Below are 27,400 nucleotides of genomic sequence, written 5' to 3'. Positions count from 1 at the left end.
CTGAGTGTCTCCATGCATTAGCGCCTGCGTTGCTGTCCGAAGCAGGCTCCGGGGCCAGACAGACAGGAGGGCCCGAGTGCAGCCTTGCTTCCTGTGTGCGGCGGGTACAGGCGGGACAGGGTGTCTCTGCTGCCTCACTTTAAGCTGACCCTCCGTCTGTGGCCTGCACTTAACACTGCAGATAACACTGGCTTTATAGCACAGGACTGGTGAAAGACAGGAACAAACTGCCAGGCCGCTACTGGTAGCAAAGATTGGAGCTGGGGTTCAGGGTGAAACACTGATGGGACCCCCCCCAAAGCAGCCGCACGCATCCCATTAGGTAGTGCGGCGACAATTGGGGGGCCGGGTGGCACCATGGCCTCAGAGTACCCAGTAAAGTAGACAGTCGGGGCTATCAGACAGGACGGCTGGGGTAGATGCGGCTGGTTTTCAGCAGGAAGCAGCGACGGGGTAACAACAGGGTTCAAAGACCTGGTAACTATTAAGTGCAATATACAGTAGCTCCAAGAAGAGACTTCATTCCACAGATAAAAGAGTTCCAAACTGGAAGCCTCTGGCTTTCTTAACCATTAGCTCAAAGAATCGGTAAAACATGGGAAAATATACAACAATATAAAACAACACAAAACAGGCAGCAATTAATCACAGATGTAGCATGAACTCAAGTAGGTGTAAAACAAATAAAAAAGGAAATAAATGGTAACACCTCATATGGTCTCAGATTTATTATTGATACATTTATAAAGGATATTGCACAGGAAGTCCAGACCAACCTCGACAGATGCAGAGCCCCCCGCAATACAAAATGTATAAAATATAAAATAAAAACCTTAAGCATGAGGAGCCTGCACTGTTGTAAAATGAAACCAAATACATTTCATACTTTGTTCATCCACCCCCCCCAAAAAAGCGTTCTTTGTTGTTCATCCATTATTCGCCTACATATTATAAGCCTAAAGATAGAATAGAATTCTTGGCATGAAATCTGTCCAGTCACGTATTCTGGCTGCCAAATAATTACTCTTTACACTAATAACTTAAAAATGATCATGCACTATAAACTAATAATGCATTTTTTTCATTGGTAAAAATGGCAACTGATTCTTTTGAGAAATTCATCCTTGATCAAACATCTCCCAAAGTCTCGTATTACAGTTAAATAAGTCACAGAGGTCCGATCTTTTATGGGATTTTACATCTTTACCATTAAAAATGTAGGTTAAATGAATAACACTTCACAATAGCATTGTCTAAATGAAGGTGAGTGAGTGACCATCACTGAGGAAGTTTGTTGTGCAGGTATTTTATTTTTGACCATAGAGACTACATTTTCATTTACTTAATATTTACTTCATCTCATGTTCCTAAAAAGGTATGTACTGAAAAAAACCATCACCCATAATCTTCACACGCAACAATAAAAGGCCCAAAATGCAGAAATAAATTTGACTTCCACACCACACATTATGAAAAAGGAAATAAACAAATACCAGATGTGAAGATGGCCATTTGGTGTGTCAAACAGTTTGGTTCACCTGAAGTTCTTATGTGTGAACACAAGTTCAGCTTCCCAGTGGTTTCAATGCATTAGTTGTTGTGTAGTCCAAGTAACTGTGGTACTGGAGAATTTCAAGTGTGTGATATGTCCATGTGCAGCGCAGAGGGCGTAAGATTCGCTGAGTCACATTGGCACCACCGGTCTGTAAGTAAAATTCACACTCGGTTGGGGCAGACAAACATCTCAATCTCTGGATTCGACTGAACTTAGACAAAAAGCAGCATCAGCGTCTCCTCTCTGTAAGGCTTGACATGCCACGATTGGCTTTAGTGCAGTTATCTGGTGACTCCAACCTGCATTTCAGATTGTTTTACACTGCTTTACATCAAACACACAGATCTGTAAACATTAGGAAGGTCAGTGTTAGTCAGTCCTGATGTTTGGGAGCTCGAGCGCTACAGGGTTTAATTCTAACCAGCGGATCACCCTGACTGATAGACAGCAGGACAGAAAGCATACTTGGTCCCAAAGACCAGCACTGAAAAGCAGTGATGCAGCCTACAAGTGTGTCACAAAACAGTTCCTATTCACAACCTACGCTTTCAAAAAGTTGGGGATTTGTACTGTTAAGGACCAGATGAGGCTACAAGTCATGGTGAAAATGTTAAAATACAAAAGCGGTATTAATAACTCCTCTGTCTTTATGTTCATTCTAACCTAGTCATGCATATCAAACTCATGTCATATTCCTTATTAGTCTTATAAGATTCAAAATTTGGTGATATTTTATTTTTATTGCTGTCAATCAAAAGTATTGATTACCTCTCTAAACACCTTGACTTTGAATCCAAAGCCTGGTATCAGTCTCTGAGGACTTTCCATGTTTTCCAATAACACATGCACAGTCTTCATAAAAATAAAATAAATTAGTTGAAGTGGACTATTCAGCAACAGCCTAACACTGTATGTTTAGGTCTATTGATGTGATTTGTTAATAACTTTCAAATTACCAACATTATTCCTTGATTAAAGTGTATAGAGAAAACATCAAAATGCCACCACCACTCCTATGTTTTTTGTTACAATTTTGTTATAAAATTTGTCAGTGTTAATAAGATAAAAATATTCCTGGATATTCCTTCCCAATTTGAACTATTCCAAGAAATTGTTAAGCTGTGCAATGAGTTATTTAGTAACAGCCCTTATGCAACTATTATGTTCAGCTTTATGCAGAGTTGTACATAAATTGATTTTTTCACCTTATTGTAAATACAAAGGTCACAAAGAGTCTTGAATGCTGTTTGATTCAATAGGATTGTCTACAAGATGAATAGAGGAATTTCCCAACACAATGAGAGGCAAACTGAAGCAGGTTGGGTTACGATTTAACAGGACCACGTGCTTTACACACAGTGAACATTTGCATCATAATTCCCTTCCACATTTGGCACTGAAAAACAATGGGGTTGAAGTGGCAGGTGAGTTGCACTCTTCCAGTGACACTACATCTTTTCTTGGAAGAATACAAGACCACAAATACAAACTTTCCTGCAATTGGTTTAATAAGTAATGAGAATTTTCCTCCGTATAAAGACTCAAAGATTCATGTTACTGAGGGAGGTAGATGGACTTTACAAGGCAGACAACTTGTCTTGAGAACCTTGAAAATCACTTTTTGACCAGCGGGGTGCTAGCCAGATTATGATAAAGTAGTGTTAAAGCTAAGTACTGAAAACCAACCAGTCAAACAGAACCTTTAACAAGCATCACACCCCAACATTGAGTGAATGTTCTGTCTACTTGCACTTAAAGTCATAAGTTAGCCTTGTCCACTTCAAACAAGATCTACAAGAATTTCATTTATGGCAAACTGACTTTTTTATGGATCAAGTTAGAGCTGCAAGATACACAAACTCATTACCATCCAAGTCTCATTATATCTGGACCACAAGGTTCAAAGTGTTTCTTCAGGGAGATCTGCTGAGTGTGATGTCAGGATGACATAATCAACAAGCTCTCAAGAAAATAGCTGAAGTTCTTGTCTCTTCATGTGCTTATGATTAGAAGTCTATGATTATCATAGGCTGATTGAATTCCTAGAGAGACTAGAAACAAGAGGAAAAAAGCGAACAGAATTTTTTTTTCTGTCTCGCATAACCCGTGTGTCTGGGGTTACAAAAATCCATCAACATGAAACAGGAGAATCCAAGGAAGTCATATGTGGGACATTTTGGTCAATAATGACTATTTTCACTTGAAGAATGCAGAAAATTAATTGAGATATAGTTCCAAACTCAATTTAAACAGTCCCTCGGAGGTCAGTTGATTAGAAAGATAAAAGCCCACCATGCTGCAACAGTTCTGGTTCTGCTTTGCATTTCTTGGAATCAGCCATGGGAGGAGAAGATGGGCCTGCTGATGTTGCTATTTGTGGTCATTGCTGCCAGTTCCCACCTGGAATAAACAACATTCAAAGTTTGCATTTAAAACCTTTATATACACAGGTAGACAGAATATCCCAGTGTACTCAATTTTTTTTCTTTATAAATGTCAAATTGCTTTTGGATAAAGAAATCTAGAAAGCAAATCTTGTTTGTTTTGAACATATGGCTGGCATATAGATTTGGGGTAAAATTTATGTCTTTGCCGAAAGCTACAATTAAATTTTTCTTACTGATTACACAACAAACAGGCAAAAAGAGAATGGTAAAAAAACGTTTAAAAAAAAGCTAAAAAGCAATTCTGTGACATTTGCTCTCACCCTGTACACCCCCTTGTCTGCATGATGGCCTATGATGTGGACAAGGATGAGGCGAGGCCCCACTGTAACATGAGAATCAGGAGCAGGGGCTGACAACAGGGTATAGTGCTGACCTGATGACAGGTCAGAGGTTGAGCTCCAGATTGTTATCACTGGCTCTGGTTTCACACTCACTCCTTCTCAATTGCTTTGTTCGTTAATTTTGTTGTGCAAGTTTGTGTTTAAGAAGCAAGATTGGCACTGGAGCTGGAGATGCCAATGAGGGGCAAAGGGAGTTAACCAGAGCCCTGTGACCCCACTGAAAAAACCCTATAAGTGTTAGAAACACAAATGCCTACACTGAAGTGGTTCAGCATGCAAGGTGGCAGTGATGGTGCAAGAAAAATGACAGGCCAATAGGAGTAATTACTATTAGGTGCTGCATGGTTCATGTATTTAAAAAAAAGAAAAAGAAAAAGCCACCCATTCATCGTAGACATAATTACCGAATTATTACGAATTATGCCAGCTTGTTTAAGTCTAGTCCTTAAAGTAAAAGTTAAATGAGAAGTTGCTGATATACACTTTTTTAAAACTGGAAGTTAGGAGTTAAAATCATTTTGTTAATAAATATTTGGTTTAATTAGGTTACAAAAACCCCAAATTCCTGAAAACTGACTTATGCTTACAATATGTTTAAAAATCCTAAAAGCTGCCAGCTACATGTACATTTCCTACCTATTCTAAACTGTGTCACTGCATTTCCCTGTCTTCATAGAATGCAACTTGTTTTGTGGATGTATGTGTGCATTTATTATTTGAAGCAGGAGCAAAAACAAATAAAATTCATATTTTTATATATATATATATATATATATATATATATATATATATATATATATATATATATATATATATATATATATATATATATATATATATATATATATATATACATATATACATATATATACATACACACACACACACACACACAAACACACATATCCAGCTTTTTCATTTGTGTGTATGTGCATGTCTGCATCGGCACACTAGCAGCTCAAGCAGCAAATGAGAGGAAGTGATAAGTAAAGATGACACAAATGCTGGCACTTTCTAAGAGTAAGCTACTGAGACAGTGATAGATGCTGGTACATCCTGCCTAGCTGTGAAGAAACAGAACCATTAGTGTCATGAACTAAACTCTGCAAGACAAAGGTAATCGATAATTCAGCAACAAGCTGTCCAATGTAGAATCTTATCCAATATGTTTTAACAATTAAGCAACAATGTCTTGGTCTGGAAATGTAAAGCTGTAATTATTATGTATTTACTTTTATACTAAGAATAATGTGAAAAATAAATAAAATTCTGAATAATTTTAAAGAATATTATTAAATAGCTAAAAAGAGTTCAACTTGAAATTGTCTGATGAGGAAAAACCAGTCAATAGCCATATTCAGGTCGTGCTTGGCCAGGGTGAGGTTGATGATAAGATATATAGAGTAAAGTAAAACGTTTTTGTCAGCTGCACTGTGTTTAGTGATGACATTTTATCTTTTTAACATTTAACATTTAAATTCTGGTGGTTTGTGAAACATGTTATACAGGACTAAACATTCAAAAATGGCTTGTGTGTGTCTGTCTCTAGCTTTGGGAAGTTTCAGGCCATCTCTAGTCTTTGTCATTGTGACTTTGTATAGGTATCATCTAACTGAACAACATTTAGACTCCATAGTATAATGCTTCATAATGCTTTCATCCCAAGTAGAACGAGACAGTTGTCTTCCTATTTTGGTCTCTTTTTTTCCCTCCATCTCATTGCAGAACATTTTACTCAAACTGTACTTGGTTTCAGACTATAAACAGGCAATAATCATCACATAGTAATAAGACAATAGTCTTATTGTTCCATCAACATGACTTTCTGATATTTTTATTCACAACTCCCAATGCTGTTTTTTGGAGAATGACATAGTAATTAACAAATTGTAGGGAGTTAAAGTAATGTCAAACAAAAGTCTGACTTTAAGGAGGATAATTGGTCATAATTTGCATTTTTGAAAAACTACCTTGTTAATTAGAGAGACAGAGTGCTGGCAACAATGGAAAGCATAATGTAAACAGCATTAACAACAATGTGTCACTTCTATGATAAATGAGCATTAATGTTTGATAAGAGAATGCTTGTCTGACCTGATATCATGTGGGAGTCCTGACTGCTCCAGGCTGTACTGGATAACAGCTATTTTGCATAACGTCTTCAAATTAGGGCCTGAAAAGAAGAGAAAGTGTAATGAGTCATAGACTGATCATACAATCTAATCATGTTCAAGCTAAAAATATCTATTTTAGCTGTGGGAATTTAAAATAAGACTTTCAGGTCAGATTTAAGAACCCATTATGTAAACATTCAGCATGTTTTTCTGTATCCCACAAAACAGCTGTGACAAACAACAGCATGATGCTGTGAGTGTTAAATCATCTTCGTAAAAGAAGTCATCATCATATTATGAATCTTCTTTCTAATACTAATTACAAACTTCCCCTCAATTGGAATCACTATCACGGTTGCTTCACCATATGTTCACAGATAAACAGTGTGAAGGCACACGAGACTGGCACGTGAAGGCGCATGCCACAGGGGAAGCCACTGGGTACTGCCAGTCCCATACGGTCCCTGTGTCTCTGTGTAAGCCCACCTACACAAACCCTAACTGTGACCTGACAGCATTACAGGCTACCCCAGTGCAGGCAGGATTTGGCTATATTTGGTAGTCCATGAGACGGAAGTGCCTCATGTAATAAAGAATAATGAAGCAGGGCTAAGGTGTGTCATACTAGGCTAGAGGACAGTGGTGAGAGTGATTTAAGGATGGTATTAGTACTATAAAATGAACTGAGAAGACCACCAGATTGACCACATAAGGGCAATTAAGAATTGGGAGTTTCAAACAGTAATTTCAAAGATTGACATCTTCTTCAACTGACAAAAAGGACGTTAATACTTACTGAAGTCTAAGATATACAGGTCTGAATGATCCATGAGGTTAAATTCATCCCCCATTCCTTGTTCTGGACAGGGACTGTAAGGAGAAAATTATGCTTTTGTAAGAAAAAAGCTGCGAAGAAAAATACATTGAAAGAATACTTGCAAGTGGTCAAACTGTTAATGTAGTTAGCAGTAAACTCTAAAACTTTTTTTTCAAGAGGGTGTGCATGCAACTAGAGCAGAATTCCCAACAATAGGTTACAAACATTAACCATGTAGTCGATCCTTGATCACCAAGGTTCATAATCAGTGAGCCACAGATTGTTTTAAAAAAAAAGAGCAGTGCTGGCCACACAGTGATCTGCTCTCCTTATCAATGGCTGGCATGATTTAAGTCCACAGGAAGTCAAGCACTGCAGTGAGACGGCAGGCTGGTCGATGCTGATAGTCTCCCAGACCGGTGCAGCCATTGTTATCACTGCACATCTGTTTCCTGCCAGAGCTAAGAACACACACCTGTGACACCTGGTGCACCACGGCTGAGGAATATAGTTGCATAAAAAATCTCTTCACAGCTAACTGGATTAGTACTATATAAATATGCAGATAAAAGTAACCAGCTACAGCTTTTGAGAGCAATATAAATATTTTGAGGAACATTTATTTCAACAAGGAAATACAAACGTTCTTGTAAATATAGTCAATGGGCATAAATGCATCACATTAAAAAAGTGCACTAAGAGACCTGTCCAGCTTAGCAGATAAAAGTGCCTTTGCAGTTTTAAACTACCCAGAGGACTGTTTCAGCATTCACCAATAACCTCAGTGCCTACGAATATCCATCATGGAGAATAACAAAGATTTTCCAGATTGGTTGGGTCTGCTAAAGCAACTTTACAAGATGCTTTCTGCTAATCATGTACTGGCCAGACACTGGCATGGATCCGACAGGTTGCACTACAGTACTCATTTTAAATTGCTTAAAATTTATTTCTATTTAAATCTATTTCTGAATTATCTTTTTGCAGAGCACAACATACTCTCCATCATTCTTTCCCTTTCATTTCTATTCCCCTTTCCTGCTGTCTTCTCCATTGCGTCTCCTTTCGCTGCGTGTTCAGGATGTTGTAAGGGTTTTACGTTGCTAATCTTCCCTAAACAAACATGGTGGTGTCTTAAAGTGGCCACGAGAGGTGCAGAGCACGAGCACAGTCGTCCCAGGGGACCAGCTGTAGAAGTCATTACGCACCCTGCCCCCCAGGAGGGGATCTACCCAAGCTTATAGCATGTGCTTTTATCAGAATACCCTTAACCACCCGAGCCCCCCCTTTGCAGGTCCAAGAGTCTGGTAATTGTTGGATGAAATATGCATTTAATAAAATGTTAACAGTCTTTTACATAGAGTGCACACATGCACTTAATATAGGCCTGATTTATTTTTTGTATGCTCAGCCACTCAAATGTTAAGCTCTAGTTGGTCTTTATCAACTGGTCGACACTATTTCAGCTTGTTGAAAAGGGAAGAGTGTACCTACTAAATTTGCATATGAGATACTGTATGCGTTGAAATGAAACAAACATAACAACAATCATCTGTTTTATTACAGAAGTAATGAAATGTATCATCTCTATCTGAAGAGCACACTGCAGTAGCTGTCGACTACTGTGCAGGAGAGTATTAGCTTGGGATGCTGACGAGTTAAAGGGTGCAGATAAGAGGATGCTTTAACAGGACCAACAAGAGAAATGAAGATCACATGCCTGGGGACATAAGGCTTTCTCGCATGCTCATGGATAAAGTCAGCCTAGGCGTGAAATTTGGCACAACATTAGGGAATGGTAATGCTTTATTGGTCACCACAAAAAGAAACGGACTAAAGGGGATCACAGAGACATGGGAAGTAAAAGGGGGTAGTAGGAGGTGTCTGATAGACTGGCAGTAGTTGGAAGCAGGAAAACCACAGTGCATGACTTTATGTGGCGTCCTGGTGTTTGATGGGTCACTTTGTTACTCGATCAGCAAAGTATCACTATGTGTGAAAGTGCTCCTCCCCCTACAGCAGCATTAGTTCCCAGTTTGAATGAGGCCTGAGTGATGCTGCTCCCCCCACAAAAACAACACTGGTTGCTATTTCAAACAACACTCAATGAGGGTGTCTAATCACCCAATTGCCTGTCTTTGCTAGCAATGCACTGCCTGTTCCACCTCATTATCTTCCAAACCAAGGTCTCAAAATGGTAGAAGAAAGAGTTGAACTACTGTCCTAAAACTAATGAGGAAAACAAAGCCTGGGAAATTGTCTGAAGTGTTTCGGGGTTTAACTGCCCACAAATGACTCAGAAACTCCATATGTAACACCTTTTTGCCCTAAACACAAACACTGGTGTAAACAGCATCAGTGGAACCTGTCCTGTCGTATGCATGTTTTCACTGGCTTCATTGGCCATATCCTCATTCTTTAGAGTGATATAATCTGCATCCTTTCCTTTGTCCACTTCCTATTGAACTTTGGTCCTTCAGAACCATCTACCTTACAGGAACTCATCACACACTACAACTTCCGGCAGCAAACTTTATCAGAATGGCCATCTTAGTGCGCAGACATGTTTATTTCAGTAGTACTTTGGAATTAAGTGAAAACACATAAAAATGTTGGGAAGAGATAGTGGTACAACACGCAGAAAATGTAGGAACCCATAAATTATTTCTACATTAATATGCACCACAAGGACTGGATACACAAGTATATAGAATCATTAGACATGAATTTCCCCCTTCAAAGGTTACTTCAAAGTTTTTTTTTTAAATGAGTAATTTACTGCAGGGCTCCCCAATTATTTGTTAATAACAACAATAACAACAATTATTTTGCCCTCTACTTTAATTTTATGCATAAAACAAAACCTTTTCCCTCCATGAACAACAAAGGTTTGGAGCTCAACCTTTTCAAACAAATCCAACAGACAGTTATCACAGATTGATAGACTCTCATCCATTTCTTTTTCCTTAATCTTTACTGTCTCACCTAGTCTTACCAAGCTATCTGTGCCTCCTCCTGGGCAGTGGCTGGACAGTGGATTAAAACCTGTAGCTGCCCAGACCTAAGCCCCATGCAGAGGGTGAGAGACAAACTGCCACTGGCTCCCCAAAAGAGACGCTTGACTTAAGATTAGGCAGAAGACCTCCAAGCCAATAGTGAAGTATGCATCTCAGATTGCAACCCCTGTGGACAAAATGTAGTTGGACTTGGTAATATATTGGATGGGAAAACTGAGCATACAAATCCAATGCAAATACAAATGTAGTCTCTTTTACAAGGACCAATTTAGTTCCTAGCATTATTACAGGATAGGTCTGTAAAATGAGGAACAGAACATTAAATAATGCGTCACAGTCTTGAGCACAGCTGGTTATTATACCAAGGAAGTTGTCAAATGCTACTCTATACCTGATTCATTTTGGGAAACATAAGTTACTTCCTCTACATCTCCAATCTTTAAATGCAGACCTTAAGACTGGAACTCAAGGCCAGCCACCTGCATGTGTCAGAAGACAAACATACAGCAGCTACAGACCACAGTTTTAGTGTATATATGGTCATAAAACATGACTTCTATTACTGTATATAAGCTCAATAATAAATTAGCTACTTTTCCAAAACCAGTACATATACTGCACTATTCTTAGCCTACTACAGGTATTTCCTCTTGACTCAGTGAGATCATTCTCTTTCACTAACAAGAGAGTTGCAATGTTTCAGAAAGGTGCAATTCACTAATAAGCTATGTTGGTTAAACATTACTTGTTTATTATGAACAAATAGCTACACGATCCGTTAAATCGCTTGGCAGGTCTGCTTTACTTATAATGTATTTCTTGTCTGCATAGCATGACATTGTACTAGACAGGAGATGTTTTAGATATGTCTGTTTATGTGGACAACAGCATCACATATGCAAGACTGTTTATTTGAGCTGCTGTGTAACACTCAACCTTATGACACCTTAATGTATACAGCCTGTTAGTGGGTTAAGGAGGGTTAAGATGCAGATGAAATACTATCATGAGCTTGTCTTTGAAGAGTAAATCACAGTGTTGCTGTGCTGCCCCAAGGTCTTGTACTGCCACGTGCGGGATGCCCCATATCCTGTCGGGGTCACCTTCACTGTTTGACAGGTTTATCTCAGATATACTAAACACACACACATGCACACAGACAATTAATAAAGGAAACTTCTGCACCCTACCCTTTGACACTGAAGGCCAAGCAACAACATGTGTGTGGTTTCAAAATCTTTGGTGTGTTGATAGGCATGTTTCCATGGAGCCAACATCCCATGGAGACAAGTACAGCTTTCAAGATATTATGGGCTGCAGTGAGTGCATAATAAAGGCTGATATTTGGATTTAACAATACAGAAAAATCTAAACAGAAAGCAGGGTTTTAAGGCAATATCTAAAAATTCAATAAAATGGTTTAGAATTTAATTTGTCCTGGTTCCTTGTGTTTAGTCTAACATTTGAACTCTCAGGTTCAACAGTGATAACCAGCCACACTTAAACCAAAGGGTTTATCACAACAGCAGCCATTCTTGCCATTGATAAGTTGCAAATGGCCTTGTAGGTGATATACAGGCACCAGGGTTTTGACCTTCTTGAGCAACAAAACAAAATCTCGCAGAAACCCTCTGGATCAGCACCTTGCTGTTAGGAAATGACTAGTTAAATTCCACACAGATAAAATAACATGGGTAGATTTTGGTGGATTTACCAAGAGGTTTTGGACTGGAATGTTTTGGCTACCAGTGAGATTACCTGCTATGGGGTCTCCCTCTTACTCAAAGTATAAAGCAGCCACACACTCTGCTTACCTAAAAAAAAAAGCAATGATGGCAAAAAAATGACAAATTGAGTCTGGGTGAATTTCAAAATTAAAATTAAAATAGACTGGAGCTTACAAGACATCTATTTTAACACCTACATTTAGCATTTTGTATTAAAGGGCAGCGAGCCTAGATTTGTCTGCATTTACTGTTTGGAATGATGTCAACAAAGCAGATCTGCATAATTCCAAGTAGAATACATGCGTTAAGTCTGGCAAAGCAAAGTTAGCATGTGCATGTACGTGCACTCTGACGTCAGCTCAACAAGAGGAGATGTGAGTCACTACACTCATGTGTATACAGACACATGCAAACACACACAAAAGACAAACTGCACCAAAAAGAGAGTGAGAAGATGGAATGGAACTGAGTGTCCTACTAGTTGCAGGGAAACTAAATTACAACCCCAATTCCAAAAAAGTTTGGAAACAGTGAAAATTTAAAAAAACAGAATACAATGATTTGCAAATCCAATCAGCCAATATTTACAATACCTGACAATAGAACATGAACAACATATCCAATGTTGAAACAGAGAAATATTACCATTTCATGGAAAATATTAGCTCATTTTAAATGTGATTGCACCAACACATCTCATAAAAGTTGGAAGAGGGGCAACAAAAGGCTGGAAAAGTAACTGCCACAAATCAAAAACAAATGGAGGAGCATTTGACAACTAATTAGGTTAATTGGCAACATGTCAGTAACAAGGAGAATTTCAAAGAGGCAGAGCCCACCCAATTTAAAGATGGAATTTGTGACAAACTGCACCAATAAATTTTGGATTAATATCAGAAAAGTCTTCAACATAAAATTGCCAAGACTTTGAAGATCCCACCATCTACAGTATATAATATCATAAAAAGATTCACTGAATCAGGACGAATCTCTGTGCGCATAGTACAAGGCCAAAGGTCAAAACTGGATGTATGTGATCTTCAGGATCTCAGGCAGCACTACATTATAAACAGTCATGATTCTCTACTCGACATCACTGTATGGGCTCAGCCACTTCCAGAAATCACTGTCTGGGAACACAGTTCCCCATACAATCTACAAATGTAAGTTAAAGCTGTATCATACAAGGACGAAGCCATAAGGTAACACAATCCAGAAATGCCCCTGTGTTCTCAGGGTCAAAGCTCGTTTAAAATGTTCTGAGGCAAAATGGAAAACTCTTCTGTGGTCAGATGATCAAAATTTGAAATTCTTTTTGGAAACCATGGATGCCATCTCCTGCAGACTAAAGAGGAGAGGGACCATCCAGCTTGTAATCATCTCTGATAGTATGGGGGTGCATTAGTGCCTAGGGCAGCTTACACATCTGGAAAGGCATCATCAATGCTAGCAGTTTTAGAGCAACATATGCTCCCATCCAGACAACGTCTCTTTCAGGGAAGCCCTTACATATTTCAGCAACCACATGCTGCATCCATCACAACAGCATGGCTTTGCAGGAGATGAGTCCGGGTGCTGAACTGGCCTGACTGTTGCCCAGACCTTTCACCAATAGAAACCATCTGGCACATCATGAAACAAAAAATCCAGCAAAAAAGCCCAGGTCTGTTGAGCAGCTAGAATCCTGCATCAGACAAGAATGGGACAACATTCCTCCACCTCACTTCCCAGACATTTACAGACAGTTAAAAGAAGAGCGGATGCCACATAATGGTAAACATCAGTCTATTCCAACTTTTTTGATATGTGTTTCTGCCATCAAATTCAAAATGAGCTAATGTTTTTCTTTTAAAAAGTCTCTGGACTTTATTATGCTTTTTTTTATGGTTTATTTATGGTTAATGGAAAATTCCAGTGCATGTGTGAAAGGTGCTAAAGACACTCATCCATGGGCTACAGGCCACTTTGGCATTTTTAGAAAACTGACAGTCACTGGTCAAAAGACAATTCAAACTCTATGAATGCTTATCCGCAGTCCTAATAAACATATTAAGGGAATAAAAAGACTTCTAAATTCTACAGACAGCTGTTGTTCTTTAGATCTTTGCATTTACTAAAGACAAAAAAGAAAGTATTCCGTCACACAATAACATGAACACACTGATGATTCAAGACAGTATTCAGGAAGTCATAGTTACTAGTCACTGTAACAAAAAAAAAACAACAATCTTCCAATGCAGTAATGGAATAATTATGCCTTGTCATGTCCAAGTAGTTCAAGGGCCAGTGCCAGATTCCCCTTCACAGATTCCAAGCTGTCTGGTCCCAGCATGCCAATCTGTTATGTGCTTGTTCACATCCTGCCCCTCATAGGATGCCCTGTTCCCAAGCACAGGATTCTTCCCAATTTAGCCCAACCTGGGCTTTAATAAACTATCATACACAGAATGTGATGAATGCCAACAATGACAACATAAGCTCAGCAGGAGATCCATGATCTATGGGAAACCATCTTCATGTGCAACTGAACTTAAACAGTGTTCAATTCCTTGGAAGGTGAAGAAAGAAGTTAGCAATGTACAAGGATTATTAGAGTATTCTGGTCATTGTGTGCTTAGGTGAAGGTCAGTGCAGGTGGAGTTAGTCATGCACGGGTCGTCCTTCGTGGGGCAGTGAGCAGGTCTCAGCAAATGAGTGTAGCAGAGGCTCTGAGGGTATATCAAATTGCACCCTGTGAGAAAGCCTGCTCCCTAAGGTCATAAATCAGAGATGGAGCAGAATTTCAAGCCTTTCTGCAGCTCACCAGGCCTGTTTACACTGACGTAAGTGGCACTCCATAGACTGCCACTAATTCCAAGTCTGTCACTCACACACACTCTGTTCATTTACCCTCAAAGAAGAACAAGTGTGGACCAAAACATGCAAAATAATGGTTATCCTGCACTAGATCAATCTTTACAAGAACCAAATTAACATCACCAAATACAGAGAAATGTGATGTGAACATGGCTCATTCAGCCTAAATCCAAAGATAAGGTACTGAGCCCATGCCAACTTCAACAGCTACACTTGTGCTATATACTTACTTATACTTGTTATCGTGTGGGTGTTTGTTTTATACATTTTCATTACAACACATTAGTGTTATGTCCAGTCCAAAGTGTACATTTTATTTGTCCTGCACCAAAGTAAATTATTCTTGAACAAATTCCTGCTGGTAAAATAAATAACATAAACTAAAAATAAATATCAACAGAGGGGTTCTGTTTAGGATCAATTTGAAAGGACAACCAACTCAGGAAAACAAGATGTGGACCATAAATCTAAACACAATTTCCTTGGCACACTTGCCACAATGAGTAGAGCTCCACAAAGAACACAAGCACGTTGTCCAACAAATAATTCATGATGGTCTGTGCAAACATTTGTCAGCTGCATTGAGACAGACACCAATAAGTTTTTAGTCCTGTTAACTGCCCTCATGTTGTTAGGTCATGCAAAAATAAACACAGGAGACACAGTGATGGCTGGTTTTAAAGGTAATGTCACAATAAATTATTAGTAGAGAATGAAAAAACACTTGCCCTGTTTAATCCTAACAATAGTAAATCAGCCGGAATCTGGTAGAATTTAGAACACCAAATTAACTTTAAATGGAAATTGTTCTTTGTAAAAATAATAAAGCATACAAGTCTGACATGAAGACACTGGGTGTCTGTCTGTCTCAGTATGTGTGTGCACATGCTTTTGAGAGTTCCTGTGTGTAAGAGGCTTACATGTGGTTATGTAAACAACCAACGTACAATGCTGGTCAAGAAAACCTGTGTGGCCAACTTGCTTGGAGACTGCAGGGATCATGATCCCATTTTTACAGAAACAAGAAAATACATTTTGGCAGACTTAAAGCAGCAGAGCTACTGATGTGCCACAAAAATCACCAACAACAATAATAACAAAACATTCTTCCCTTATAAAAACACTCGGGGTGAAAAGTTTCCTTTAAAAAAATCTGCCTTCACACAGGATGTTGTAGATATTGTGTGGTGTTTGATTTCTTCCGTTGCTCAACCAGGATCCTCCATCATCCTAGTTGCCCCTAAAACACTCCCTTTTCCAACCCCAGACCTATCTGCTCACAACAGGAAATCATGACTCCTAAAAACCCATTCTAATCCCGGCGAGAAACTAAACAACACATAACAAGCATAGCCTAAAGCTCTTCACCTTTTATGTTTTTTTCCTGATAGTCAGTACTATATCAATAACTGACTTTAATTTATTTTAATACAGATTTTATTCCTTTCAAATATAAATCTGAATATGAAATGTTTTAATGGTAAAAAGATGTGGATTTTGCCCAATTATCATTATAGATGCTAACAGTTAAAAAAACTATAATTTTAATAATGGCTATATTGCAGCATAATGGACAAATCAAGATTATACTTGTGTATTAGAGTGTGTTGCTCAACATGATATGGGGGTCACTGAAGCAGTGGAAAACAAATTCACTAGCAGCCAGAAGGTTTGAGGATTTGAGGGCCAGTAGACGTAGTGGAGCTAAGATGTCTCTTATTCACAGCCTCCCGATCACCACTATCAGGTTCTCTCAGTGGGGTTTACCTGATAACATAGTCTTGCTGATAACAGTAGGCCAGATCCCGGACTACTCTGTATGATGCCAACACTGTTAGCTACCTCATTACTCTACTGGGTACTGGCCTATCACAAGTTCGTCCCCAGCCCAGTGACATCTCCACAGCTACAAACCCCCAACATTAACTACTGACTTACGACAAATGAGGGAATCATCACAGACTGCTGCCTACAGAAGCCTGACCTTCTGTTTGGCATATTTTTCCCCAAACTGCTCAAAAACATAGAATGCTATTTGTTTTCACAGGTTCTGCTTCAAAAGATTATAAAAACAAAAAATTAAGAGCATCCAAAATATAAAAATCTAAATGTTTAAGAAGTCTGTAACATTCCCAGAGTCCAGCCAACCTTGGGACTTATATTTTATTTGTAGGCCATACAGTACTTAAACCAAGGGTATTTCTGTTTGGTGATTTTGTGGGTTGTAGAAATAACCCTTTAGATTTGCATGTTTAAACGAAAATCTAAAGGGTTTTTTCTAAATTAAATTAGTAATTTAATTAGTAATCTAAAATAAATTGACTTTTTCACTTTCATATTTCTCAGAATTTGGCATTCTTAACTAAATAGTAAGAGCGTGAAAAAAAAAAATTAATATTAATATAATATATTAGTGTATTTTTGTGACCAGAGATGTTGGCACAACAAAACCACTTAACAGGCATTTGTGGAAAGTAACAACGTATAATTACTTAGGTGCATTTTTCACATATCTGTAATTTACTTACGTAAGTAGACTTAATAACGCCTACTTTGACATTTACACCACATCATCTAAGAGGAATTATCTATACTTTTTACTGCCGTCCATTTCTAATTAAAGTTACGTTACAATCACATTACTTCACACATTTCATAATATAATGCTTTTCCTATATTTTTATGAAAATTAGTCACTAACAAGATTGGAATGGCTTCACTAAACCAGCACAGGCAGACTTGGTGTCAGTTCCTCCTTCTATGGTCTTACTCAAAAAAGCACTGGTCCACAGAAAGGGACAGGGAGAAAAATATAGTCAAGTACGTTTTGTTTGAACACTTAAAATATAAATCATGTATTTACTTAGTCAGTGGGTACCTATACTTTTACTAGAGTATATTTAGGAGTACTTCATCTTCCACTGTTAACCAGTGTAATGCACATCACCCTTGAAGTTGGATACAGCCCTAAGAATTTCCCTAATTTAAGCAGCTTATTGCAGCTTTGCTTAAAGTGAGTTACTGTTAACTTTTGTGCTTGACTTTTGAAAATAAAAACAGACCCAAAGATAGATAAATTCACATGATAAACCTGTTTGTATATTTTCCTAAAGCATACATTAGGTTTTAATAATGATAAATTTGTGAAGAACGGCACCTTGACACCTCAACAAGTGAAAGCTTTTAATACAGTCCCTGTTTTTAACTGTAATACCACACTGAAATTAAAGGAAACCAATATTGTCTGCAGCATGACACATTTGTCAGTCTAAAACCATGGCTGTGGATCTATGTGCTCACCAAAACCTTTTGCTTTAAAATATAGAAAAGATTTTCTTGCACAAACAAGAAGCTGAAAGCTGATGACACACAAATAAAGCTGACTGCATTCTACATTTAGCTGTGTGGCAGTGTTCTCTGTGTACGTAAACAATGGTTCAGCAGGCAGATGGTGGGTTTAGCATCATGTGTTGTCAGCAGAGTGAAAGAAACAAAAAACAAATGGATAATTGAATTCTAAAAAATTCAACTTGGGGCTCTGCACTCAAATTAATTTTCATTTAAAATCATATACCCTATAATTTATTAGGCTTGAATAAAAACACGTACATATGCGCATGAAGATAGAATTTGTGCATATGAATATGAATATAGTGCAGTATTCTTTGGTGTTTATGTGGGGTGGCAGTGGCTCAATTGATGGATTGGCCCCAAAAAAACTGCCCAACCCCAGCTGCTGAGGTTGCACAAGCCAGCGCACATCTGAGCACCAGTCCGTGAAAAATATGCATTTTTAGATATTTATATATTATTTTATACATATTTTAAATATTATTTGAAATAACAAAATATAAAAAATATAAGAGCTTGTTTGAAAAAAGAACGTTAAGAGGCACAATTACATCTGTTTTACAGTGAAGAGAACAATCAGTTATAATATCTGACCTAGTTCCTCCAAAGAGAATGATTCGATCTCCAACCATACAACAGCACTGCCGTCTCCTTGGACATGGGCCTTTCCCCTTTGGTTCCACCTTCTTCCAGGAAAAGGCTTCTGTAGTGTGTACAGAAGACAGAAGAAAATTAAGTTGAGATAACAGTATCTTTATATATTATCAAAAAGATAAAAAAAAATAATAAAAATTATATATATATATATATATATATATATATATATATATACACACACACACACACACACACACACACACAGACACAAACCTAGGTGTCATCTTTCAAAGTGGACGACTCAAGACTGAAGGACTCATTTATTTATTTTTTGTCCTTTCGGCTTTATCCCGTGAGTTCATCATTGTCCGCATGTTGATTTGGCACAGTTTTTACGCTGGATGCCCTTCCTGACGCAACCCCCCCCAAATTCTACCAGGCTTGGACCGGCACTGCACAGCTGGGGAGCGGAATGGGCACATATAGCATATATAGCTAGGGCAGGGGATCGAACCACTGACCCTGTGGTCCGTGGGCAGAGGACTCATTCATTTCTTATAATAAATAACTGAACAAAGGCACTTTTGGCACAACTTATTTTAATCTGTGTGAGCTCATTATAGTGGCTATACAAACTCGCAGCAGCTGCTTAAAGTTACGTAAACCTACTGGTGTTTTCCATTATGCCTGGAGTTTATTCAGCATTCTGCTATATTTAGCCCACAGATAAGGGAATGAAAAAAAAAAACAATGAAAACAAAAAATAAAACCTAACCTTGGTTTAAATACTTGTAGTAATTTTAGTAATAGAAAGTTCTTTCTTTAGCTCTGCTGAAGTGCAGTATGAGTGATGATAATGACTCTCTCTACGTTGTTCCATATAAGGATGGACTGTGAAGCTTCACACTCTCTGAGCCACCAGCATCACTGCATTTCTATAGCAACAGACCATTCAGACCTTGGTGGACAATTAGAACAATAATTGAGGTACTGCCATCTAGTGGACTGCAAATCAGGGGTTTAAAAGGTAAACAGCAGATGTCAGATTGACCAAGCACAAGCCTCTTCAGCTGGACACAAATAATCATAAGAGGTTTTTTTTTTATAAATATGCTGTGATGTTCTGTAAGCTGGAATGGTTAAAGATCAGTACAGTTAAGGGTGATGTTATAATGCACATTCTGTGTATGCACACTTTCAACATGACCTCAGTGTATTAACAGCCTTGAAATATGATATAAAAATATAATATTCACCCCCCTTATATAATAAAATTTAATATTATTAGTATGATTTGGACATTACATTATAAAAAAACAGCACATTATATTGGTAATGAATATACCCCTGTGTGTTCCATTCGTTATGGCAACAGGGCTTATTTTTGGAAAAAAAGTGTACTCAAGGTACTGATTTCATAATCAATTTTGAAACATCTGTAAAAGCAGACAAATGCTTCAAAGACTGATAATCTATTTTTCATCCTTGTGTTTCTGTAAAAAGCACATGGTATCATAATGGAAAATGTGCAGCCAGTCACTATGATTAGACTGACATGGTGCAATAGGGTACAAGAAGACAGAAGAATGAGGAGGGGAGTGGGTCAACATCAGTTAAGATCAATAGGCATCAATGCAGGAAGATAAGCTAAGCACCAAGCAAAGAAACACCCAGGAATGTAGCAACATGATACATGTTTTACCCCAATGGTACATAAATACATAGTAAATAACCTGGATTGAACTTCCAGAGGTCGTTGAAATGTCTGTCCAGGCGGGCATTGTATCCACCAAATATGTACAGCTCCCCGTTGTAGGAAACTTTGAGAAAGGAAACCAAATGACAAATATGCAATTGTGTACAAATAATTAAACATACCTTTTTTATACTCCTACACACAAACCATTTTTCAGGATAAAACGGTGGTTACTGGTTATTGGAGAATGACTAAAGTTTGTATACAAATGTGAACTTTCTGCATTAATTATCACAGTAAGAAAAATATTCATTAAGTTCACTTCCTATTGAAAATTTCTTTCAAAATATAAGAATGTTGTTGGTTGACAAATATTAGTTTATTTGGCTCCTTCAGTTAAATTTGATAACACATAAAGTTTAGTGGGAAATGTATACCTTTCCTACCTCCCCAGTAAAAAATATTCTTACAGTCGCACTGTGACAAACTTCTTATATTGAGGTACTGTGACTTGGATTAAACCTTATCTTAATGAAAGTCATTGTTTCAAAGCCTTTATTATGAATTTCTTCATTATTGTGATTTTATTTGCTGCATGCTGCGGGCATCTTACAGGCTGAATGACTCCTGCGTCCTTCTGGCAACGGCTGTGTTGAAGGAGTGGTGAGCCAGCAGTTGGTCTCTGTGTCGAACACTTTGATTTTGTTGCAGTAGATCTCGTTGTTGGAGTGAAAGGGGCCAAAGCGGTCAGCTCGCCCCCCAAACACAAACATCTTCGTCCCTATGATGGTGGCTGAGTGGAAATCTCTCCAGCGGGCTGGAGTGCCCTGTAGAGAAAAGACCAGCAGATGATGCTGTAACCATTATACATTTATAATCCAAACTCTTTAGTGTCTTAATACTCTGTTGCTCATCATAACGCTGGGTATAAAAGCTTCATTTTCACACAGGCAAAGATGAGGCTACTTAAGTTTCAACTTCATGTCGGCATCACCACCTAGTGGACTAAATTGAAAACTACAAATACACAGTAAACCAAAATAAATTTCTGCCTAATAAAAGTAACACAAATGAATTTGACATTGTCGAGAGTTTAGTTGAATCTTGTGTTAGAGAAAAATTAATGCAGCTAAAACTGTCTGTTACTCAAAGACCCACATGAAAATAGTGAGAAATTGTTTCCACTAAACTGCCCAACAAAGGTAAACCTCTACCTTCTTTGCATTCAGCTGATCTACAGTTATAGTAAGGCCTTTCACACATCTTCCTTTCCAAAATGTGAGGTGATTGAATACCACAAATGTTATGCAAAGCAACAGGCCCTTTTATCATAAACAACAGAGACAGAAACTTTAATTATGTAAAACAGATGGGCTGTCTAAATGTACGGATATAGAAATAAGAAAATTACATGTCAAATAAAAATAAAAGTTAAATAAAATAGAATAAAATAGAAATTACCGTGGTGAATACACAGAAAAACAAGACTTGATAGAATAGCAGGCTTGGTAAAAACTTAAAAGGGGTCTAACAACAACAAAATAAATTCAAAATAAGTTCAACTTCAAGACAAAACATTGAAAGAACAGTAGGGATTTTTGTTTTCCTGATCGAATACACAAGAAAAAACATTATTCCATCACATGTGCAACTAAATCTTTAAGCATAACACTGTAATCTCCTTGATAAACAAATTTCATTTGTTTGGAATCATAAACATGGAATGGTGAAGTTCTACATCCACTTGGGTTCACCTTAGCCGCTGGTGTCTATGTCTAAAATATACTCAGCAAGAGTTTCTCAAATGAGAAAGCTGAACACATACACAAATGGTATTTCCCAAAAGAGGAGTGTAGGTAATCCTCTGTGAAGCTTCTTGTACTTGGCCACCTGCCATGGAGTTGCATTACATTGCAGTGCCTTTGTATCCAGCCAATCTGACCACTGGGCACTAGTATAGCAGTACTGCCAAGCACACTAATAACCAGTGGTTTGCTGATTTCCAACAGTGCTTTGCATGTAACTGAACATGGTGCCAGTCCATTCTAAATTTGTGTTTCACTGAATGGATGGTTTGTTTCTATTTCTATTCATTTGGACGTGTATATTAAATACAGGAAATTCGCTGTATAGAAAGAACTAAACCATTTATTTTATAATTTATATAAGAATGAACATGTGGTTTGTGGTTTTAACTCACCCTGGCATTAATTAATGACCAAACCATGGTGGTGGTGTCCAGCTTGTGGATGTCATTGGAGAAGCAGTCTGCCTAAAAAAATAACATCATAGTACACAAACTAAATCATGTTTATTCTTCAGGGGGCAGGTCGTATAGTGAAGAGTGATGGAGATTTACCAGCTGCTCATATCCTCCAAATATATACATTGCCTTTCCCAGGACGCAGGCAGAGTGGCCATCCCTTGCCCCTGGAATAGTCCCCGAAATCTTGGGTGTGAACCATATGTGGGTATCTGTGAAACAAGAATTGTTTATATTAACTGCAATCCCCTCTTGCTAGGATCCCAAACTCTCATTTTACAGCACTGACATGACACTTGAGTTATGTGCAATGGAATAGCATTACACATATAGGCAGGTGTTACACTTTCCTGAGATAAAAACAATTTTCTCTTCCTTTTGCTATCGCAACCCTTACACCAAACAGGTGCATCACAATGGAAATACAACTTGAAACTATAACTTAACAGCATGAGGCAGATGGAGGTCTACTTACTGACATCAAAGGCATAAAGTACATTACAGGCCCCCTCTGTGTCGTTACGCCCACCCCAGAGGTAGATAATATCATCCAGCAGCACAGCTGTGTGGCCATAACGCATATATGGCACTTCACGGGCACGCTCATGTCCTCCTGTCCTCACCGGTGGCAACTTCATCCAGCGCAAAGACACTAAAGTAGAAAGAGTCGAAGAAGTCAATGCATACATTTAAAAAAATAACTTCTTTATTCAATTTTGTTTTACTTTATTTTATGTAACAACTTTATTCCATTCAATTCAATTGAACTTTATTTATATAGCGCCAATTCACAACAAAGTCCTCTCAAGGCACTTTACAGAATAAAGTCAAGACTATAAAGACGTATAGAGAACACCCAACAATTCCCCCTTGAGCAAGTCCTAGGCAACAGTGGAGGGGAAAACCTCCCTTTAACGGAAGAAGCCTTCAAAATATTTTAAAGCTAATTAAAAATTAAAGAGCAGAAAAAACAACGAACAAAACAACTGGGAAATAAAAATGCAAAGGGTTAAACTCCGACTCAAAATGGTGCAATTTAAAATAAAGGTCAGCACTGACAATTCAAAAATTACAGCCATTTAACATAACCTGCATTTGTTTGTTAGTATCTTCTGTATGTAGTTAAAAACAGTGTGGAACAACTAAATAACATCCCACCTGCCAATTTTCAAGTTCATGTTACTTATTGCACACATACATTTGAAAGCCTGAAAATGAGAATGTAAAGAATGAGACAGACAAGTAAAGAACAGGGCAGAAAACAAAGGAATTTACAAGTAATATCAGGTGTTAAGCAGGCATAGCAGGGAGCTAAAGTGGTCCTGTTTCAATCAGCGAAACCCATTTGTATCAAGGTTCACTGCAGTAGCAGGTAAGCTTGAATTTCTTTTAGAAGTGCTGAACTGCTATAGCAGGTGGCTGACCACAAAGTAAAAGTGTGTTAACACTTTTGTAAGTGAGATAGCAATGAAAAAACAAATGAGAAATTCTCGCAAACCACAATGGAAAGCCAGCTGCAAAGAGTAACTGTTAAATGCAGTGAAGGTTCAACAGCCTCTAAAACACACGGTTACCTTCATTCTCTAATTTGAAAAACAAACATGTGTTTTAGACCGCACATAAGGCTTAACAGGAGAAAGATTTTGTTTTTTACTTACTTAAAAAAAACAAATAATTTGAGTAGAAACAAGAATCTACAAAAGAGAAGTATGAATTGATACTGGGGTTAGTGAAGTCTCAATTCCAATGATTTTCAACATGTCAGAATATTCCTGAACCTGAAAACAGTGCATGTCGATTTTTATTTTCGTATTACTTATGCTGTTTTCCAGGGGATTAAACAGGAAAAACATAAATCTCTTTAAACTGCTGCCCTCACGCTGGTGGTTAAGAAAAAAAAAGTTTTTATGCCATAACAGCTTTAAACACTGTAAAAACTTGGAATATTTATAAAATATTCACTGTACAATACCTATAGATTGTGGAAATGTTTTGTGTGTAGTATGGGTTTAATTTGCTTTTAATCCATTTATTCGTGTATTCATTCATTCCCTTTAAGGATTACATTCCACTGTATTTGTACAATCACAATAAAGTCCCACAATGGCTACACTCAATGTCAACAAAAACTGCTGAAACCAAGAATTACTATGTCGAAATTCTCACATTTTTGAGCAACTCCACAGACAATGTGTAATAGTATTTTCCCCACATACCTGTGTTGAAGACATGCACATCGATCTGACGAAGTGTCTCATAGTCCTCCCCAGAGCAGTAGCCTCCAAAAGAGTAAACCTTGTGCCCCACCGCCACAGCAGCATGGTTGACTCTCCGCGGCCCTCCTTCTAGGTGCACCGACCAGCGCAACATTCCACGCGCAAGCACCTCTGTGACTGTGAGTCCTTAGACCATCACTTTTTTGCCCACTTGGACCCCATCAAGCCAACATCATCAAACCTGTGATCACAAGACACGAGGCCTGGCCCTTAGCTTATGAGAACAGTGGGGTAAATTGGGAGGGGCATTTGAGGAGAACACAAAGGGAATCTGTGTTAGTCCCCATGGGCAAAGAGTTGCTCAGCTCTGCTGTTGCTGACAGGCTCGCAAGTGCATGTATTATCTAAGCTGGGAGAGTATTTTAAGAGGTGATTAGACCCACACCTACCACCTCATATTTTTTCTCTCTTTACTCTTATCGCTGTACTTTCCACTGCACTAAAATCGTTTTTAATATATAGAAGCACATAAATACCCATGCGCTACTTTTGGGCAAAAAAAATGCTGTATCAAAATTACTGTACACAAACTGACTGAGTGAACACTGAAATCTTGCTGGGTTGCTGAGGTGTTACAAAGTGTGTGTTTCTAATCTATTGAATAGAGAACTATGAGGAATTGAATTTGCCTGTCTCGGCAGTTGGCTTTGCATGACTGGATGGCAAACCAAATCAAAAACAAAAAAGACATGTAAGGAAACAACCTATTTAAAAACAGTGTCTGTAGCTCTCAGTTTTAATTACAGCTTGCCTTTAAGTCAATTTACAAAACTAAATAGCAAACAAACACAATCACGTTTTTATTTCTTAAAGAAATGCATGCAAATTGTTTAAAAAAAAAAACTATCCCATGTGCCCCAGCTTATTCTATCTCAATGACTCACTTTCTCACTGACCTCCAACCTTTGTTTGCTTTTAAAAATAACCCCCCAGAAGACCATTTGGCACAGACATTTCTATTTCAAGCCCGCACATCTCTGAGAAGCAACAGAGACCAGATCAAGACAACAGCCAAATAGGTCTAAGCTTTACAAGAGACACTGTTGTTTGCCACGGGTTTTTGTATAAACACATAACTCCATATGGGAGAAAATTACGAAATACTAACAGTTTAAATAAATGTTTAGGGAATGCTACCTTATCTTTGCTGCTGTAAACACGTTTTAAGGGGTTTTCCTTGCACGTGTCAAACAAAAATTTTAGCAATTATTATTCCGTTTTTCTCATGTAGCAAGATTTATAAAACAGTGGAAATGGGCAGAGAGAAACTTCTATATCCTACTGACCCACTGAACAGGATATTGTTGATATTAAATGACTAGCCATGGCACTGACAAGTTCAAAAGACAGGAGCTCAACACAGAGCAGAAAAAACAGAACTCAACAGACGGTCAACAGACAAGAAAATCAATATATCCTAATGCACTGGTCTCGATTGACCCCGCACACCGGGGACGCTCAGATAATAAGTGATAATGCTAATCTAGACCCGGTGACATTGAGCTGTAACACAGTAACTACAGTCCAGTTTAACACCACATACACTAGCTAGTCGTTGTTAGCCATCATGCAGAATTAATAAATCCCTGTCAGAAATAGGGACTACGTTAACCACCAGGGTCTCTTAAGCCATCTCTCAACACCAACTTTATAACGACACGTGTACCGATAAAAACGCTGCGGTATCCAGCTGTTCGATACCTGTCCAGGAGCAGAAGCTGTTGCTAGGTGGGCTAACGTGAAAGCTAATCTGCAGAAGCTACCTTAGCTGTTGCTAACGTTAGCTACGTGAAGTGAATAAAAACAATCGGCGAGAGTTCGCACAGTGGCGTTTATTTCCAACCCCAAGGACTAATTCGTTAACAGACAATAATGTCAACAGAGAAATATGGCTGAATTACCTTCGAGTCGAGATGTTTGTAGCTAACTGGCGCTTAGGCAGGCAGTGCTATCCACTGGGAGTCACTACCGACTCCCTCGTGACGTGTTGGGAGAAGAGGCGGCCGCTCGCGCCACCTGTCGGCTGCTCTCATTTTGAATAAAACCTTCAATTTTGTCACTAAAAAACCCTGGAGAGGGAACTAGTCAACTTGAACCAACCCACATACTATCAATAGTTATCACTGAGGCACAGGTTAATATTAACCTTTATACACTTTTCTGTAACAAGTTATATGCTGCCGTGGCTTATTGAGACTTTTAGCATTAAGCTATCATTATTATATCAGGTCTTCTCCTGTGATTTTTGAATGCTGAGAAAAGTCATTACCAAACTGATGTTTGGTAAAATCAACCATTTTTAGATTTCAGACCATCTCTGAAGGACACATTATGTGGTTACTC

General features: G+C 38.2%; 1 protein-coding gene across 2 annotated transcripts; it reads right to left on the bottom strand.

Annotated features, from left to right (window-relative positions):
* Positions 1-698: 698 nt before the first annotated feature.
* On the bottom strand, positions 699-27,097 carry klhdc3 (kelch domain containing 3). 2 transcript variants are annotated; one of them, XM_067525571.1, is made up of 11 exons: positions 26,959-27,097; positions 24,998-25,238; positions 23,257-23,433; positions 22,878-22,993; positions 22,719-22,790; positions 21,132-21,345; positions 20,556-20,642; positions 18,820-18,928; positions 7,254-7,327; positions 6,438-6,516; positions 699-3,955 (listed from the first exon to the last, which is right to left on the bottom strand). In XM_067525571.1, exons 2-11 carry the CDS (start codon positions 25,149-25,151, stop codon positions 3,889-3,891), a joined length of 1,149 nt encoding a protein of 382 aa, XP_067381672.1. In that variant the 5' UTR covers positions 25,152-25,238; positions 26,959-27,097; the 3' UTR covers positions 699-3,888. The 2 variants fall into 2 exon arrangements, with proteins under 2 accessions (XP_067381672.1, XP_067381673.1); XM_067525572.1 differs by having other exon boundaries at positions 24,998-25,271; positions 26,959-27,042.
* Between the last annotated feature and the right edge of the window lie 303 nt (positions 27,098-27,400).

The sequence above is a fragment of the Channa argus genome, chromosome 1, assembly GCF_033026475.1.
Source record: "Channa argus isolate prfri chromosome 1, Channa argus male v1.0, whole genome shotgun sequence".
Lineage (NCBI taxonomy): Eukaryota > Metazoa > Chordata > Actinopteri > Anabantiformes > Channidae > Channa > Channa argus.
The sequence above is the reverse complement of the archived record's forward strand: the minus strand, read 5'-3'. Positions and strand labels throughout refer to the sequence as shown.

Bases quoted from the DNA above. Each gene is read 5' to 3' on its own strand.
- klhdc3 (XM_067525571.1), bottom strand. From the start codon at position 25,151: ATGTTGCGCTGGTCGGTGCACCTAGAAGGAGGGCCGCGGAGAGTCAAC. The intron at 7,328-18,819 runs GTCAGATATTAT...TTCTCCTTACAG, and splicing joins ATTCTCTTTGGAGGAACTAG to TCCCTGTCCAGAACAAGGAA. The intron at 6,517-7,253 runs GTAAGTATTAAC...TCTTCTTTTCAG, and splicing joins CCTGTATATCTTAGACTTCA to GCCCTAATTTGAAGACGTTA.